Source organism: Anolis carolinensis, chromosome 4 (genome assembly GCF_035594765.1).
Source record: "Anolis carolinensis isolate JA03-04 chromosome 4, rAnoCar3.1.pri, whole genome shotgun sequence".
NCBI classification, from domain to species: Eukaryota; Metazoa; Chordata; class Lepidosauria; order Squamata; family Dactyloidae; genus Anolis; species Anolis carolinensis.
The window spans coordinates 130003427-130023353 of record NC_085844.1 but is presented as its reverse complement, the minus strand read 5'-3'; the positions used below and the strand labels follow the sequence as shown (position 1 = coordinate 130023353).

General features: G+C 39.7%; 1 protein-coding gene and 1 long non-coding RNA gene across 10 annotated transcripts in view; one reads left to right on the top strand and one right to left on the bottom strand.

Moving 5' to 3' along the window:
• Positions 1-7476, bottom strand: part of LOC134298254 (uncharacterized) — a 41386-nt gene extending 33910 nt beyond the window's left edge. The window contains exon 1 of the long non-coding RNA XR_010005228.1: positions 7414-7476. This is a non-coding gene — a long non-coding RNA (uncharacterized LOC134298254). The remainder of the gene's footprint in view (positions 1-7413) is intronic.
• prrc2c (proline rich coiled-coil 2C) overlaps positions 1-19927 on the top strand; it is an 81843-nt gene extending 61916 nt beyond the window's left edge. The window contains exons 26-34 of one of the 9 annotated variants that reach the window (XM_008117815.3): positions 757-893; positions 6133-6367; positions 8759-8866; positions 10988-11200; positions 12145-12245; positions 12909-12974; positions 14402-14522; positions 15504-15740; positions 18211-19927. In XM_008117815.3, the coding sequence (XP_008116022.2) occupies positions 757-893; positions 6133-6367; positions 8759-8866; positions 10988-11200; positions 12145-12245; positions 12909-12974; positions 14402-14522; positions 15504-15740; positions 18211-18468 (1476 nt within the window). In that variant the 3' untranslated portion in view covers positions 18469-19927. Of the gene's footprint in view, positions 1-756; positions 894-6132; positions 6395-8758; positions 8882-10987; positions 11201-12144; positions 12246-12908; positions 12975-14401; positions 14523-15503; positions 15741-18210 lie in introns of all 9 variants that reach the window. The other 8 variants (XM_008117814.3, XM_062977780.1, XM_062977779.1 and 5 more) reach the window with 8 other exon arrangements.

Sequence of the window (19927 nt, the reverse complement as noted above, 5' to 3'; positions counted from 1 at the left end):
ATAATATGCTGTGTCCAAGTTGGTTCATCAAATGTTCTGCTATGGTTGACTTCTCTATTTGGATTAGTCTGTAGTAACTTTCATGTTCCTTGATTTGTGTTTGGGCTATGCTGCGTTTGGTGGTCCCTATGTACACTTGTCCACAGCTGCATGGTATACGGTATACTCCTGCAGAGGTATACCAGACATGAATTAATCAGGGCCAGCTAACACTTCCCAACAAAGGATTCTCCTAGGCAGTAAGCAGCCAGACGGTGAAGCTGAAAGGCTATTCAATGCTTGTCAAGGTGGCCAATTGTAATATTCACACTTTCCTCAAACAGACAAGAGTTCTTTCTCCCACCCTGAACATTCCACAGATACATAAACCCCAATTGCCTAGTTTCCAATATACCTCACAACCTCTGAGAATGTCTGCCATAGATGCAGGCGAAACATCAGGAAAGAATGCTTCTAGGACATGGCCATACAGGCTAGAAAACTCACAGCAACCCAGTGATTCCAGGACTTTGTTCTCCTTTGTTCTTTCTGACCATGTGTGAAGTACCTGTACAGTCATTAAAGAAGTCTGTAGGCCAGTACTGTATAGTGCTTGGTTTGCATGGAAAACATTCCGATGCCTTTGATGAAAAGATCTCAAATAATAGGACAGGAAAGGCCTCAGGAATCCACGAGAAAAAGTAGACAGGCTCATAGCTTTCTATGCCTTGGAGATTTTTTTAGCTCACCTATCCAAATAATATTTCTTTGTTCCAGCCTACTTCAGTACAGCAAATCCCAATCCCAATATATGCCCCTCTGCAAGGCCAGCATCAAGCTCAGTTGAGTTTAGGAGCAGCCCCAGCTGTGTCCCAGACTCAGGAATTATTTAACTCTTCATTGCAACCCTATAGGTAAGTATTTTAGAGGATAGAATGCAAAATATGTATTCAGAAACACTGTATTCTCTTAAATGTGTCTGCATCATTGCTTATTCTATTTGTGCTTATTAGCGTAACCAAGCTTTTAAAATTGCATTGAATGGCTCAGATTTTTTTTTTAAATCATTATGGCCCAGATGGGAAATGCAAAAGGTTGTCTCATCCTCTAAAACTACAGCTTTGCCTGCTGGAGAGATTTCACATTCTTACTGATTGTTTTTCGTAGCAGCTGTTTGGAAAATGTTGCTTCACAGATGTGTTCACAAATAGCCATTCAGAAAATTATTAAGGTCATTTGCACAAGTTTGTGTCTTCCAAAAGCCATATGAGAGTGCAATTGAGAGGTCTCTCCTCCAATGGCACCTATTTTGAGTGTGGTGAAATTTGTTGTAGTTGTTTCTAGGTTATCACATCACTCTAAAAATTAGTCAGGTTTGATGCAGGGGAAATCAGTGTGTATACATTTATTGAAACTGGTACTTTGATGTGCTTCTCTCTAAAAGATGAAAAGGGGCAAATACTGAGAAACACCCAATCAAACCAATAAGTAAAAAGGAAGTTACATCTCCAAGTGTCCAATAGGTGGCTTTTTTACTTTAGAAGAAGCCTATATAAATATTTCAGTGGCCTTTTTTAGGGATAATATAAAATTATGATACAATCCCTGTGCCTGAGGTTTTACCTACTCACATCTGACAAAATATGTCAGCTGTAAGAACTTTCTAAGTTCCTCCGAATGATTCTGTGGCAACTGCCTGTGGAAGTCTTTCATTTCAATATAGTTTGCTATCATGGTTTCATATTTACATAGTAAAGAACATATCTATTGTAGACATTGGAGACATGGGAATTGTACCATAACTGCAGAAATTTCTGTAACCTGAAATCTCATTCCATTGCTGGACTGAAAAAAAATTAGCAAATACAATGATATTTTACTTTCAGAAATGTCTGCATTTTGATTTCATTTCACATTGCCCCTGAAGAAGGCCATTAAAATACTTACATTGGTAAGAATATGAACGTACTTACACTGTTTTCAATAGCAGTTTATAACAACAGCTCCCATATATCTGCTCCCCTTAAATGATATGCTAATTCAAAATATTAAATCAGGAATAAATGAGATTTCTTCTTTGTGGTCCCTGTGAATGCACAACAATGCAGTTCAGAACTTCTAAGAGATAGCTCTGCCCACCATTCTGAGAGTATATAGTTGGCTGGTGCCACCATTGCCTCAGTCCTTTTCTTCCCCTTGTGTCAGTAGCAAGAGAAAGAATCTTCGCTCTCTTTAGTAGTCCTAGTTTAGGCTTTTAGTCTGTAGACCTTGTGGCTCTTTAGCTTCATATCTAGAGTTTAGGTTGTAGTCTTCTAACCTGTAGTCTCCAGGACTTGTGCCCCTGTCAGTCTTGGGGCTCAAAGTCCAAACTTCATAGTTGTCTACTTCCAGTAGTCTCTACCTGTTATAGTGTACTTCTTTAAGATTCCAATCAATTTTGATCCTGAGAAGTATGTTGCAATGTCGACAACATCATTCAAGTAGTGTGTCAGCTGTCAGACCAAAAAACCCCAAAAAGCATGGTCATTTCCGCTGTTTGGTTTGCCTCAAGATCTGCCAGACCTTTACATCAGCAGCCAGAAAGAACAGGGAGCAGCGTCTTAAAGTGGCCTTGTATGAGACCATCCTTGAAGTCAGTCATCTACTTCTGCCTCTTCCTCTATCAAAACTCCTCCTGCTTCATCCACCAGACTTCATAAGCTCCCAAAGACCAAGTCTGATCCTCCGACAGTGAAGGCTGCGTCTTTGACTTCGATGCCTAAATGTATTCACTCGGATAACTCCAAGAAATCTAAAAAGTGCAAGGCAACACAACCAACGATGACAGGGACCTCTTTGCCCAAAACTCCAGCTTTGGTGGATCATTCCAAAAGCCAAGAAAATTACAGGACAAAACTGACCTGTTTCAGCGTGAACTGACACCAATGCCACCTTCACCGGTGTCGTCTACCCCATCTGGTGGGCAAACTCAGGCCTCTCAGAGACTTGTTCTCGAGGAAAATCCAGAGTCTGATGTTGATGTTATCCCTCCACACCAGCAGGAAGAAGTCAAAACAAGCTCTATCATCCTTGAGTGCCAGCCAGATGGGCGGCCTTTGCTGAGAACCCCCTCTCAGTCTCCTCCTCAATCCAGACATTCTACTCTCGCTGTTCCAGTGGAACCTCTGCTGTATCCTGACTTGTTGGCACAAGATGAATGGCTTATGAGATGCCTAGAACTCTAGGCACTCATCAGTCCAGGTCTCCGATTCCCAAAATATCAACAGCTGTTCCAGACCTGACATACATGGGTTCTCATTCCCATACACCTATAACAGCTGAACCTGTTACCCACTAGACAGAAGGTAATGTGGATATGGAAGAGCAGGATTACTATGATTATCAAACCTCCTCTTCCAGTGCTATGTACTTTCCCTCTACAGACTCAGAGGTGACTCTCCTGGACCCACCATCTCCAGCAGACAATGCCAGAGCGTTCACAGTTCTTGTCCAGACAAGTGGATGCCTGGGGTCTCCAAGTAAAACAGTTTCAACTGCCTTCAGATGATTCAGTGTATGATGAGAGCAATGAACAGACCGCAGTAAAAACAACCTTAACATTTTTTCCTTGTCTACTTCACATAGCAAGTGTGTGTTGAACCAATTCTTTGGTGCCTCTGACCTTGTGCAAGATTGACAGCTTACACTGGATCCAGGATGATCAGCTTCCTTGGCTCAAATTTTACCCAAAACCAAATTCGACCATTGTGGAATATGCCTAGTCTAGAACCTGTAACAAACTCGGATCATCACCACCTAACAAGGAAGGACAGATCGTGGACACTGCTGCTAGGAAGATATACTCTTCCTCTTCCCTCCTGCTTAAGATTGTCAATTACAGTACTTACATGTCAGCATATCACTGCTTCATTTGGAAGGTCCATACATTCACATTGTCACAGATAACTCCACTGTATTGTATTACACCAGCAAGCAGAGTAATAACAGATCTTGGATGCTTCTCAACCTCTAGCACACGTCAGTTTCTCTCAGAGATGCCTTCGCCTGGAGGTGGAAAGACCCCTCCTCTTTGTCTTCCTGCTACTACCACCAATCACCAGGGTCTTACAGAAAGCCATCCATGACAAAACCACAGTGATTCTGATTGTCCCTTGGTTCACACCTCCTCTATAGTCTCAGTAGCTTTGGCTCGCATGCCAACCAGAATGTCTCACTCTCCTTAACAGTCGAGTTCATCACCTGGATTTGGATAGGCTGCAACTCACAGCATGGCTCCTCTCTCCATGACCTGCCTCCGTTTGTCCATGGCATTGTTGATGCAGCCCACAAGCCCTCCACTAAAAAGGCATGTGCATACAAGTGATGAGCCTTCCTGCAGCAAAAGGGATGAGCCAGCCTCAATCATGACTGTGGAGATCCATGATTTTTTTGACTCAGCTGGCCTCCAGATATTTGTCAATAATGTATCTCAAGTGCTATGTTACTGCTTTATCTTCCTACCTCAAAGACCTCGGCAGGCAATACTGCTTCTGTAACCCCTCGTCAAGTCCTTTCTTCGGGGTTATATGAATCTCAGCTCTACTTTAAACTTTACATGTCCAGGTTTGGTTGGTAAACTTCTTGTTAATTTTGACGTTCTTGTCTCTGATTTCTTTGACCATTCCAGCATGTTTTTTGACCATTCCACCCTCCTCCTTTACAGTAGCTCACTAGTCACCCATTAGTGTGCATTCACAGGGACATGAAGACGAAACACAGGTTGCTTACCTGTAACTTTAGTTCTTCAAGTGGTCTTCTGTGAATGCACATCACACCCATCCACCTTTCCCACTTGCCATGCATCTTACATAAGCACTTATGTTTCTGCCATGACGGAACTTGAACAAAGGCAATGGCGGCACCTGCCCACTGTATATTTTCAAAATAGTAGACAGAGCTACCTTCCAAAAATTATATCTTAGAGCTCTAGAAGGTTCCAAATTGCACCTCACAGATGTAGTTAACCCATTGCTGTGTATTCACAGAATGCTACTCGAAGAACTACAATTACAGGTAAGCAATGTGTGTATTTGATATGGAAGATTTTCGCTCATCAGTGTAAAAATCAACTTGTGCACATCCTTTCTGTCTACTGCTAAAAGGATGGTTTGTTCAACAGTCTTCATAGTGACTAGGAAGACTAGTATTCTCTAGAATACTAAGGAAAAGGGTGTTCTGCTATAGTTATCTTCTCTACACAGATTACATTTTCACATCTTACCAGTCCATAGGGCTCTGAGTAGGCTTCACAGCCTATTGGAAACAGTGATTTGGAAATGTTTCTCCCCTTTATTTTGCTGAACAATTGGTTTGACAAGGAGAAGAATTATCCTATTCTGCACAGCAAGAGGAGGCTGCCAGGCACAAAATGTTGTTCCTCCCTAAGACAATCGCAGGTGCTAGTTTCCAAAACAGGCTGGAAGGATGAAGTTTGTGGTTCTACGTCTTTGTTTGCTTAGGAATGGACTAAGCTCTCCGTTTCGCCACTCTACTCAGAGATGGTTCCTTTTTAGACAAGAATTAATGTACAATACTTAGATTAATCCAACGCAATTTTTTGGCATTAATTTTTTGACTAAAAATTTAGATTTATACATTAGTACATACAGTAAATGCTTTTTAAAAAAGCAAATGTACAAGTTGAACTACATGGCTTTAGATTGTGTTTTCCAGATCCTTTATTGTAGTACTGTAAGCAGTATATGAAAAACAAAATCTGCGATTAACATAATTTTGTTCTCTGGATTGATGAGAAGAGGAATCCACACCATTTGGGTTTCTCCATTACAACCCAGAGATACGCAGGAAAACAACTAAAGACTTGTGATAGCTAAAAAAAGAGTTGTTCTTTTTGCCTATCTCTGGGTGGTAATGAAGAAATATAAATTATGGATTTCTCCTCTCCAACAACATAGAATGCACCTTCATGGTGGGTACTTGATGTGACCTATGTGAATTTTTCTCTTTAATTGTTTTGATGTAATTAGATGGTGCACATAATATACTTACTTGCATGACATTGTCTGTTCTAATTCAGCTCTAATTCACCTTTCATTTCAAAGAGATGTTTTAATCATATTTGAATGACTAATTCAAGCTACCTTTGTTTCATAGATCACAACAGGCATTTATGCAAAGTGGCTTGTCTCAGCCCTCACCAGTTGTTCTTTCTGGCACAACCTTGCACAACTTCCCAACAGTGCAGCATCAAGAGCTTGCTAAGGCACAGACAACCCTTGCATTTCAACAGACATCTAATACTCAGCCTATTCCTATCCTGTATGAACATCAGTTGGGTCAACCTTCAGCACTAGGAGGCTCCCAGCTTATTGATACGCATCTGCTCCAGGTCAGAGAGCCAGACCTCCTCAGGAAGGTTACTGAAAAGTTGAAATTCCTTGGTTCATATAGTGTAGTGTGATATTGGCTATGTCTTTAATTTTTCTGACTAAATCATGATTATGTTACATGTTAAATCAGGGATATCAGATTTTTTAACCATGCAAAATTAATTTTCAGTTTATGTGATTTTTCCTTTAATTATTTCTGTCCTATCCACACATATGTAATGCTCTCAATAATATGTTAGTGTTTGGCACATTACTTGATTGAACCCACTCTGGGACTGATTTTAGCAGCTGCCAGGGCACCTTGTGGAAGAGATCTGGTTCCGTAAATTGCTCACCATTTTAATCCTGTATTTCTTCAGTTGTAAGATGCTATTGATTGTAAAATGGAATTCAGTATCACCACCAACAAAAATACGTAAGATACAAGTGCAATTTTAGTTTTAGGGATGTTTATATAAGGAAAAAAGAGTGTCTTAGAAAAGAAGAAAGGCAGTAATTTCCAATGGAATGGAATAACATCAGTTTGAGATCCACAGGCTCCTCAGATCAAAAACTATTTGGTGACATTGTTGAGGGATTTAAAATAGAGAACAACTCACTTCCATCTGGGTACAGATCACAGTATTGTGAATAAACTATTTATCACCATTATTGGAGAGGTTCTGCCAGGAGACACTTTGTCAAGGGCCCCAAACTGAGCAGAACCCAGCCCTGGCCAAAGTTTGAACCTGTATGTGAATCTTGAGGCCTGCTGTTTCTTCAAGTAAAAACTATTTGGTGGCATTGTTGATGAATGTACATCACAGCAGTGCAGATGGACCATTTGTCACCATTATTGGAGGAGTTCTGCTAGGGAGCAATTTGTTGGAGGCCCCAAACAAAGCAGGATCCATCCTGGCCTCTTCCAGTGCCCCAGCAGAGACATGAAGTAAGTGACATAAAGCTCATGGAGGTCCCAGTTAATTTTAATTCCATATCCAGATGGGTTTCTGGTGTTTGACTGATTCACCCATTAAAGTGGTTACACTTTTATATAAGAACTTACCTTTCTTAGGTAGCTGTACTATGTTTGTATTGCTCCTCTTGACATGATATACTTGAAATAATTTCATTTATCTGTGAGTACAAATTCCAAGTAGGTCTGTTGCTAGGAGGCAATCTGTTGCTAGGCGACAATCCAGTGGCCCTTTGTGATGTCATTAGATTGGCTGTTGCTAAGTGAAGAATTGGCTATTGCTAGGCAAAGTGGCCCTCTGTGATGTCACTGGGTAAGGTGACATGTTTTACTTACTTTTGCTTAGGCGATCCCTCGTTGTCCGAGTATGATGGCCTTCCAAGTGTAGTGTCCTGGCGGTGGGTATGTAGGTGACTGTAGAGCCCTATTCTTGACCCGCATGTTCTTCCACAGTGAGAACATCGGTTTCCAGATGGAAAGTGGTCCCAGTCAGGTTTGGCTTGACACGCGTTCTTTCCTTTCACCCCCCATTCATGCCTCTTCAAATTCCACAGCACTGCTGGTCACAGCTAACCTCTAGCTAGAGCACTCAAGGGCCAGAGCTTTCCAGTTCTCAGTGTCTATGCCACAGTTTTTAAAGTTAGCTTTAAGCCCATCTTTAAATCTCTTTTCTTGTCCACCAACATTTTGTTTTCCATTCTTGAATTGGAAGTATAGTAACTGCTTTGGGAGACAGTGATCGAGCATTCAGACAACGTGGCCAGTCCAGCGGAATTGATGGCATAGAAGCATTGCTTCAATGCTAGCGGTCTTTGCTTCTTCCAGCACACTGACATTTGTCCGCTTGTCTTCCCAAGAGATTTGCAGTATTTTTTGGAGTCAACACTGATGGAAGAGGGCTTGACTGATGATTTCTGGAAGAGCACTTTGGTTTTCTTAATGATCAATGAGAGGCCGAGCTTCTCGTATGCTTCTGCATGGAGTGCAGTTTAGAGTGGCTTGTAGGTCTTCTTCTAAATGCGCACAGTCTACATTATCATCAGCATATTTAAGTTCTATAACAGATGTGGTTATGATCTTGGTTTTGGCTACATGACATGTTTATGAGGGGAAGGGAGAAAGGAAAGGAAGAGCGAGCCACAAAGGGAGCCATGTTGCCAAGGAGACATTGTGAGGTAGGTCCTCTCAGAGCTGGAGAAGAGAAAAAATGGTGAGGAGAAAGAGAAAAGGAAGGGAAAGAAAGGAATAGAGAAGAGAAGAGAGGGTGGGGGAAGAAAGAAAAAGATATGGGTGGAGAGAAAGTGTGCCAGTGTATGTTTTTTTTCACATTTACATTTCCAAACGATTAAAGCCAAATTGAAATGTCCATACATTTATTCTTCAGATTAAAATACCTTTGCCTACCAAGTCAATATGTCGACCTCTCTTTTCTCAGGCCAGAGCTACTCTTACACAGGCCTCAAATTTATATTCTGGACAAGTTCAACAACCCGGTCAAACTAGCTTTTACAACACTGCTCAGTCTCCCAGTGCTCTCCAGCAGGTAAACTATGGCACGGTAAATGGATTTCAATTATATTTTATTTGTATATGTGGTGTGTGTGTGTTGTAAGCGTCATGGTTTTTTATAGGGAGTGATAAAAAGTTTCATGCTTCATATAGGAGGGTGTTAGTTACTGCATTGGATATGGCAACAATCTAAAATAGTTGTTTTAAGCAAAAAGAGCCTAATGCACATTCTCTGGATGGTACAAGCAAGCAATACACAATTACAAGCAGGAATCGTATGATCTTGTTCTTTGGACCATTGATTCCTCTCCCCTCTAGCATCCTTAGGCTTTTTCCTTGTTAGGAACAGGATAGCAAACTTCAGAGTTACTTAAATGCAGTTAGTTTTCTGATTCTGTCTTCTATGCTGATTTATTGGGTGCTAAACTATATTTTAGCAAGGTTGTGTAGTCAAACTGAGGAAAGGGGACATGAGTTAAAAGAACAAGATTACATAAATTCTGCTTCTGAGTTGGCATGTGGGGAGTCGATACATGTCATTGCGATATTTGATCCTCTGTACAATGATTACACTATATAATAAAATTGGGGGAAATCTTTTTCTGGTTTGAAAGTGTTGTTACTGTTTAATTGTGCGGTACTTATACTCCAGAAAGTTTGTTTTTGTGGCTGCCACAAACATATTGACCATGAAAGATCCCACAAGTTTTTCCACATGAATAAAGACAGGAGTTGTTGAGGCTCTGTTCTTCTTAAAATGCCAGATCTCTAATCAGTTAGTCCTAGCCAATTATTCTATGATACATAACTGAGATGGAATGAATGTATTTTTTCCTCTTTGTTTTAGCCTTGTTTCCCTCCCTGGGAAAACAAAATGACCAAAATCTCCATACTTGTTGGCATACTGTTGTCTTATCTATTTAAATCACTATACAACAATTGGCAACTTTGGTCATCACCTATAGATAATCACTGGTTCTGAGATGCCTTGGACTAGTGGTGTCATTTTACCTGACAAAAAAGAAGAGTTTTATTCATGAAGATTCAGTCTCTGCCTCTGATAGTTTACCAAGGCATTTGTTTTTGCCCCAGGGCCAGAAGTGATAGGGAACAGGAAAAAATACCCATTTCCATGTGTAAGCTGTAACTCACAGCAAAAGAAATGTCTAATTGTCTAATTTTAAAATAACATTTTTCAAGATTGTGCCTTGTGATACACTTTGGATGTTGGATAATTAACTTCCCATTGGCATTCAGCTACTGCTTTCAGAAATGTGGGTTATCTAAATCTCTTCTTTAAAATTAATGGAATTTAACTAGAAATACCTGCTGTCAGTTCCCCCAGGGAGCTAATTGACTTTTAAAAGTATTTTAAGAAATGCCAGCCGCAATAACAAAACTGAAAAAGGAAGAAAGTGTATTTTACTGCCACCTTGTGTTTAGATACATTAATATTTTTAAGGTGGCTAGGAAAGGCAGATTGGCTGATTATTTAGAATCAGTTGGATTTAACCAAATTTTGGTGGAACTAAGAATTATAAGAAAAGAAGTAGCAGTGGAATTGAAATAAATATATAATTCTCTGATAAAGCTCACTGGGGAGCCAATTCAGACAGGGCAGAATTTGGTGAAATTGGAATCCAAAAATAAAATTCCCATGGAAACTGTATATAAAGGCATCAGCAAAGAGATTAATAAGAGCTTTCAACAGGCCTGGCTTGAGGCCAAACAGAAAAATCCATGTAGAGTAATCCAGTGGCTAACTTCATGAGATGGCAGATTTGTGATTGGACTGTGCTGTGGGACCATTGTCATGGGAACATCTATATAAAATGAATCAGAAGTGAAGAAGATGAGGATATCCTGTATGGGCTATTTCAGAATGTACAACAGAATAGAAAAGAGACATCTCGGCACCCTTTTTTGTATTTTTGTAAAATTTATTCAGAAGGATTTGGTACGTTTTGAAAACAAGTGCCACAAATGTGATTCTAGGCCACTCCAATATGTAGAGTCCAGATCAAGGGAAGAAGGAGTGCCACTCTATTCTGCTTTGGTTAAACCTCACCTGGAACTGTGTTGGGAGAGAGAACTAATTATTTTGATGCGAGGTATTTGTACAGCGTGTCTATAATATGCATGTATTTTTCTGCAGGTGACAGTACCTATACCTGGATCACAACTTTCTTTGCCGAACTTTGCATCAGCAGGGCAGCCTTTAATTGCTCTTCCACAATCCCTTCAACCTCCCTTGCAGCACACAGCACCACAGCCTCAGCCACAGAGTCTGGGTCGGCCATCTCAAGTAGGCCAACCTTTCAGAGGGCTAATTCCAGCTGGAACTCAGCATAATATTATAACTGGAAAGGTAAATTTGTTTATCGTAGCATTTAGATAGTATGAACTGAAGCACATCACATGCAAAGGTATCTATAGTATAGTGATCATTCCAAAATATTTATTAATCACAAACTGAATTGCAAATGCAAAATGTTGAACAATTATGGAATACTATTCCATCTATAATGCACAAAATCTGTGCTTCTGTGAAATAGGTTAAAATTAATAACACTGATAAAACATACCTTGTAATTGACAGTCGAGGTCAATCACTAATTCACAAATCAGTTATACTTCTTGATATGGCCAGAATAGTGAGTTTTAAAGAGTGATGGGTGTTGGGTTGTGTACATGTAGCATTCAAGAGCACCTGATAATAGAACACTATATTAATACTATTCCGGGCTCATTTACATTACCTAACGAAAACTTTTGTTTCACATTTCCATGTGAAACAACTGAGCCTGTTTTTAATTTTCTCACTGAAATGAACAGTGTTAGACCATGGACATTTTTGTATTAATAGAATGAATGTGGGACATCAGGGTTGATGTGGGGATAATTCTCTTTAATAAAGTCTATATAAGTGATGATTGGGAGCCCCAGAAAAGACCCTTCTTCACCGAGCATGCTCATGTGAGTCAAATTGAACTCGAGTCTACCTATATGTATATAAAATATTAGTTGTTATCCTATATTTGGAGGGTGTGAAGAGGCAGGTGTAGTTGCCTATATAGAAACATGTAGTATATAAAGAAATGGAAGCTCAAATCAGAGATCAGACACTTTGCCTCGTTTATTGACAGAATGTATCTGTTAATTGTTTATAGTCAATCACTTAAAAATAACATCTTCTACCTCTGGTATTGACCTGATGAGTTCTCTGGTGAAATCAATATAATTGAGTTCTCGAACAGTGTACTGGTGTTTAATTGTGTATTTATGGATAAAAAAATTGCTGGTTTTCTTCAGATGTCAGAAATGGATCTAAAGGCCTATGGAAGTGTTATTGATAAGCCAGGCACGCCTCCAGTTTCTGGACGAAGCACCACTCCAACATCCAGCCCATTCCGGTAAATAAATATTTTAAGACTAGTTACTAATATAGAATTGTATTAGAGTCCAGTTAGAAAATAATGGTAATAATAAATTAAGCATTGGTGTAATGCTGCTATTTTGACAATAGAGAAGCAATACAGAAATTCTCAATAAATAACAGGCAAAGTAAGCTGCAGATTTGTAATTCTTCAAAATAGAATTGTACAAAACCGATAACAGACTTCTGAGTAGATAAGCGTCTGTTGAAATGGAGCTGCTTGTTTATGAAAAAGAACACATAGATACATAGAATCATAGAGTTGGAAGAGATCTCGTGTGCCATCCAGGCCAACCCCCTGCCAAGACGCAGGAAAATCGTATTCAAAGCACTCCCAACAGATGGCCATCCAGCCTCTGTTTAAAAGCCTCCAAAAGCCACCACACTACAGGGGATAGATAGATGAGGTTGGCTGGTTTGGTATATATGTGTTTTAGAAATATTAATAAAACACCAAAATGAAATCTAAAGTGGCTTGTTTTGCCATCAGTTTCTGCAGAGTGCATTTAGGTGTTTGTTTTCCTTTCTAGTCAGGCAAATGTGTTAGGAATTTTGCAGGTGGATGGTTCAGGTAACTGAGAAACTCGGACTTGGATAAAAAAGGAGGACATATTTAGAAACAGGGCAATTTATTTTGCAGGAAATATGAAGACAGAATGGCTGCACACTTGACCAATTTCCATTTATTTCAGCAGAACTTGCACAGGTGTGTTTCCACAGGATTGTTCCTCAGATATGTGTGAATGACAGCAAGCAATTTGACTACAAATTGGTTATTACATGCTGCCATTATATTTTTTTGGTTTTGGAAGAGATAATGGCGGTCACTGAAGGGGCTTGCACTCTGTTTTTTTTTTTCTTTCTTTGAACTGCTAGCCCTTATAAACTATGGCAGATTGTTCTTTTACATTTCCTCAATTTCAAAAGCTGCCTTCCAGGTAGCACAGGGAATGAGTGAACTGTTTGCGAAGCAACTCCCCCTCCCATCTCTCTCTTATATGGACATAAATACATACACACATTTTCCATGCAACTTGCTTGAGAACTTTCTTCAAAGATCATTGCTCCCGTGAGTGCCAGTTAGGACAAAGATGGGATATAAGTAAAGTAGTTGGTTGGTAAACAGAGAGACAGACCATTGTTAGAAGATACAGATTTTAAATATTTAGAAATATACAAATCTAGACATCAGACTGTATGGTAGTCTGCCCAGAGAGCTCAAAATGTTAAGCACAGCTAAATATAGGAGATAGTCAGCTTAACAAATCCAACTACCAATACTGTACAAGAGGTGTTTGTTGGATGACATCAAACAATTAGCTGAAAGGTATGTTCTTTTTCAATAGGTACAACCCTAAAACTATTGCCGTATTATGGGATCATTACTAAAATAATGGATTTCAGGATACTTTTAACCCAGATTCAAGTTTTTGTACTTATAAGAGGGGAAAAAATCCTCTGTGCCTATTAAAAAAGGAAGTGACATCCAGTTTGGGGATGTAGTTGATTCTCACTGACTCAAAGAGAGGATACACAGCTTTCTCAGAAAAAAAAAGTTGTATTGGGCCACACTTTTTCTACCATTTATTGATTGGAAGCGATGTGTCTCTTCCTTTATGAAAATTCAGGGAGGAAAATAAGGTTTTCAAATGTAAACATTATTTGATGATCAAATAGTGCTTAAGTCAATTAAATTCAGAACCCAAGTTTACTCCTTACTCAGAAATATAATGCTTACAGGATAGTCCCCTGTCCTCTAATATGATACTTGACCTTTTTTGCTAAGCAAAATTTTTTATTTGTTAAATAATCCTGATACGTGTACAGGATATATGCTTGCATGTTCATTTGAATCCAGAAGAGATTACCAAAGCATTAATAAAGTGTCTGTAATTAAACTGAGTATGTTTCCATTGTGTGAGTGGTGATAGGAAATTCCAACTTAATTGAAAACGTGTGTTTCAACCATAATGGCACAAAATAAATTGTTTTCTTGTTTCCCACTGTTGTCTTTAAGCAGGCTCTACTAAGTAATTGCCAAATGTTTCTTCTAGATACCATATGAAATTGTAATAGAAATTGTCTCTCATGATACCCAGTATTTTAACTAATGAGGAATGTTTTCTCCCTAAGGGCTGCTTCGACAAGTCCGAACAATCAGTCCAATAAAATGAATACCATCATCTACCAAAAGCAATTTCAATCAGCGGCTGTGAGAATGGCCCAGCCCTTTCCTCCTCAGTTCACACCACAGGTGGGCAGCAAAAAGTTATCTACCAGGAAGCTGGAATATGTCATGTGTAATTGTGTAGTTCGACCTTGTTTCAATGAAGAAACCCTAAATGCAGCAAGATCTGTCATATTGAGTTTTATATGAATTCCATGATATTAAATCTAATAGATATCAACATTTATGCAGATAAAAGTAACACCTATTATTTCAGTAACATCTGTGCTCCTGAAATTGGGGGCTGATGGCAACGGACTTCTCCAACACAGCTCTTTATTGCAACTGAGTGTTTAGTGTTTGCAGAGAGGGAAAACGTTGTGTCTAAGAGAAGGGTCCCAATGTGTGTTTTAAGTCTCCAACAGACATTTAGGAAACACTTCACCAGGATTACCTCCACTGAGAAGATTGGGAAATTGTGCAAAAGAATCTTTGTGCCATTGTACAATCTCTGACTCCTTCATTGTGGCCTCTGTAGACATTCCTGGTGAATAGTGTGCCTTGGCCACTTAACCTGAAACGTAATTCTGAAGCACACTTCCAAGATATATATACATAGATTTAAGGAATGGTATTCCTCAAAAGGGAGAGTTCTTACACTGTGCAACTGCTATAAAATACCTTAAAAGGAAAGGTGAGATGTGTACTTCTAGAATTTTTTTCAAATATTGGACATCGAATGAGTGCTGGATTTGGTTTGAAAGCATAAACACGCATTTGTCGGCTCTTGCATTGTGAACTCTTATTTGATAATGCCCTGGTCTCCGTGCTTCCCCCATGGCCCCTTCCCCCTTGCTTTTTCAGTCACAGTCAGTTTTTCAACACAATACTCACTCCTACACAGAATTCCCCAAACATTACCCATCTTAACTGGGATAGTACACCCACAACTTGACACTGATAGCAGAGGCATGCCCCCTGCAGCGAAGCCACCATGTGGTCAGGTTGGCAGTTTGCTCACAGCTAAATGTGTCTCTTTTTGTTGTTGTTGTTTTTTCCACCACTTAGATCCTCTCTCAGCCTAACCTGGTCCCTCCATTGGTCAGAGCCCCACATACTAACACCTTCCCAGCGCCTGTTCAGAGGCCGCCAGTGGCACTTGTTAGTCAGATGCCACATCAGATGACCACAGGCCTTTTGAGCCACCCTCGATTGCCACATGTGGCCAGGGGTCCTTGTGGATCACTCTCTGGAGTCAGAGGCAATCAGGCCCAGGCTGCGATGAAGGCTGAACAAGACATAAAGGTTAGTAATTTTTGCAATGGCCATGCTGTGTTAACCACAGTTCAGTCTGAAAAATTTGTAAGGCACAATGCTAATCTTTGTGTAAAATGCAGATGTCCTTTTCTGCAGTGGCCAAACATTGTTTTTAATTCAAAACTTGCATTAAACATTGAGACTGTAGTTGCAGCAAAGTATCAAAATACACTAGGACACGAATGAACACTAGAACTCCAGTACTTTGAAGAGTGGATTAAATTCCATGTGAGCCTTTCATCTCCTTTCCCTGCAGCTCTCCTCGGTGCTGCACGTCTGCTCTGGATGGTTTCTCAAGCTTTCTGAACTGGTTGTTACAATTTTCAGGAAGCTTCAGGAGGCCATCTTTCTTCTGAATGCGAAAGGTCATCATTGGGTTCTGTCCATCCATTCATTGCAGTCCATTAACCCAATCTTTTTTCATTTGTCTCCTTTCTGACTGTGCAGAAACCACCCAAATATAGCAGTGTTTCATGACATCACAAAGCACTTGGAGACCCTTCAAGATAAAATAAGACACTTTTTCCTTTAGATGTGAGCTGTGATGCAGAGTCTGCATGGATGACATAAAATTAGGGGCAATCTGAAATCATGAAACTCAGTCAATTGTTAAGATGAGCAGAACTTCCTTAATGTTTTCTATTATTATTTTTTTACAAAAAAATGTGAGACATGAGGCAGTGTATGCAAAGAAATATTGCAGTACCTTTGAGACTCTGTGTGTGTGTGTGTGTGTGTGTGTTTTCCCACCTCTTGTCAACACAACAGCCAATGCCTCAATTAAATGAGCTCTATTATTTGTCCAAGTCAGAGGGGTAGACGGTAGGTGAGCCTCATTAAGCTGTCACGATTCGTATCAAATGCCTATTTCTTTAGTTACCCGCCAAATTGCACTTTGTTACTTGAGTTCCTCAACAACTGTCACTCAGAAGCCTGTGCCTCTAATATTGGAAGTAATGTGTAACTGTCGTCACTTGTTGCCATTGAAGTGTTTCCTCCATTCAGTGGAAAGAGTGCATAGATTAAATGTTTTATTTCGTGCACTTATCCATTGTTTTTCAGGTTAAAACCCTCCAGTTGCTTATAACAAAGTTCATCAAATGCAGATAAGTCTACATATTAAATTTTAAAGAATTGGAACATTGCTGAAACATAATGGAAACTGAATTATTAAAACTACATAGAAAAAATAATATATATCAGGCTATAGTTAAAACCAGGGCCCCTGGTGGTGGCACAGTGTGTTAAAGCGCTGAGCTGCCGAACTTGCAGACTGAAAGGTCCCAAGTTCAAATCCTGGGAGCAGAATGAGCTCCCGCTGTTAGCCCCAGCTCCTGCCAACCTAGCAGTTCGAAAACATGCCAGTGTGAGTAGATCAATAGGTACCGCTCCGGCTGAAAGGTAACGGCGCTCCATGCAGTCTTGCCAGCCACATGACCTTGGAGATGTCTTTGGACAACGCCGGCTCTTCGGCTTAGAAATGGAGATGAGCACCAACTCCCAGAGTCGGTCACGACTGGACTTAACATCAGGGGAAAACCTTTACCTTATAGTTAAAACTATTCCACATGGTTACTTTAAACTAGCTTGAGTGAAATACTGGATAGTTAGAGCAGATAAAAGACCTTTCTCCACTTGCCACCGGCCAATCTTCAAAGGTTTTCTGGAGGATGAACACAAAGTTCAAACCTTACCAAACTTTCATGAATTGTCTTGCATATAGTATAGTCTTTTGTCTCCCTTCAAAGCAAAAGGCAGATTGCTGATATATTTGGAAGGCCTCACATGACATTTTGGTGGTTGTCTCTGCTTAATGAAGGTTCGCAGTAACTAAGTATGGTGACAACATTACTTTCTATGTTAATGTACATTCCATTTTGTCAAATAAAATTGCAAAATTTATACCATATAGTAGGCTCACACTGTATTAAAAATATAGTTGAAGTTCTAACTCTGACAATCCAGTTATGGATTTCTAATGGCATCATTTAAATCATGACTAAGCCTAATGCCACTGGAAAAAGAGATTTATCTGGGGATTCTTAGATGTCAATCTCTTGTTTTAAAAAATCTGTTCAATCCTGCATAATTGCATTGCAAAGAGGAAAGTACTTCATTGATAGTAAGCCTTTTCTCCTTTATTACATCTCCTTATGTCCCTTTTAATATATATATATAATAGATTGATGCTTGTTTCACATGAACAGAATCCATGTTGTAATTTAGTCACAGATCAAGTTCTTTTCTATGTGTGATTCTGTCAAGTTCTACATGATGATTGTAACATCTCAAGCTACACAATGTGCATGACTGTAAACAAGAACAGCAGAACCTGGATGGCCCTGTTTTGTTGAAACAGTTCAGCAATTGCAGATATGCAGTTAAAGCTCTATGGATACATCAGATGTATATGTATTTCAGGTTTCTACTGTTTAACCTGCCTTTCTTTTCCATTAAGGCAAAACAGAGAGCAGAGGTCCTTCAGTCCACACAGCGATTTTTCTCGGAGCAGCAACAGAGCAAGCCAACAGGAGGCAAAATACAGAAAGTGCTTGACGACGGGAATAAAGGTCCTGAAGGAGCGTCAGACTCCTCCACAGTGTGTCAGGACAAGGTAGACGAGAAGCCGAATCCTGCACCAACAGCCGCCTCCAAGCCTGTTAGAACTGGACCAATCAAGCCTCAGGCCATCAAGACAGAAGAAACGAAGTCTTAGAGCAATGACCATTACGCTGATACGGGGAGTGAAGTGACAGCCGGCAAAACCTGTCATGCCTAAGGGCAAGGCATGTCCCTTCAAGGCCGTGAGTGGCATAAAAAAGTGCAGATGAGAGCAGCTACAGGCTCTAATGAGGATGTTGGAGCATGTAGTTTCTATGCCACTGCATGACAGAGCGTTATCTTTTTGAATAGAGGCACCTCTCTGCTTTTTAAAATGAGAAATAATGCTCCCGAGGCGGCATCTTAGATGAAGGGAAACACTTTGCTGTTTATTTGCTGCTGTTTCATTTTGGTAAGAGCAACAAATTAAGATAAGGCCTTGTTGGACACAACTAGGTTTGGCTTTACGTTACTGGGGGAACTAACAGGATGTTGATCTTTAAATAATGAACCAAGAGAATTTGCAGCAATTGGTAAGTCACACAGAACAACTTAATTACACACACTTTTCCTCCATACAGACACGCCATTTCATTCTGTGTGTGTTCTGTACCAGACTTCCCAAAAAGGCTGCTACTATAGTTTGATATGGTGCTGAAAATGTAAAAATAAACAAAATCCTAATTGACCCTCCCCCTTCCCGAATATATTACTCTTATACCAGAAGTGCAGACTAAGAAGGCTCTTTCTAGGAGTTACATTGGCAGTCATATTGAGATATGGCTAAATAGTAGGGGGAGTGGGTGGTGAACGCTTTTTGCCTTCAAACAGTATTCTGCTTATGTCTGTATCGAGCAACAAGCATTTGACCTTGTGCCGTAAGAAGAGCATTCTCTCTAAAGTGGCACATTCTAATAGCAAAGCTGCATCACACTTCCTTCTCGCTCACTGTGTGCTGGGAAATAGAATCAAGTCAAATAATGCCTTCTTAATTGTATCCTTCTAGTAGTATAGGTGTAGGAGAGTACTGTATGATAACTTCTGTGAATGTAAAATATCCCATACCTGCTTATGATATGTAGTTGTGACTGTGCTATCGCAGAGCTGTTTAATGATGTTACTCTAGACTTTTCAAGCCACGATCGGTTGTTATCAAGAGAGTCAGTGCCACAAAACCAGATGCAGAACTTTTTTCTTTGAGAATTCCATGTTCCTTCTCTTTCCTGGAATAAAGAGTAAGATAAAAGTCTAATCTGTATAATTTTGCTCAGATGATGGCAGAAGCTAGAAAGGTCTGTTGCTGCTATTGATACCTAGTGAAATGCTGTTCGTTATTTTTTTTTATATATAAATATTATAATTTGAATTTTTGGAATTTTAGCTGTGATGTCAGCTTTGGGGAAGAGGTATCCACTTGTACTGTGAGTTGGCATTGTACAGAAATTAACAGCCATATTGGTCTAGAAATGTTTAAACCTTTTCATTTGTACAGGGATAATGCACTGTATTAAATATGTATGGTCTTATTTACATGGGTTTGATTACAGAAACTAATAAAATATTCTCTACATAAA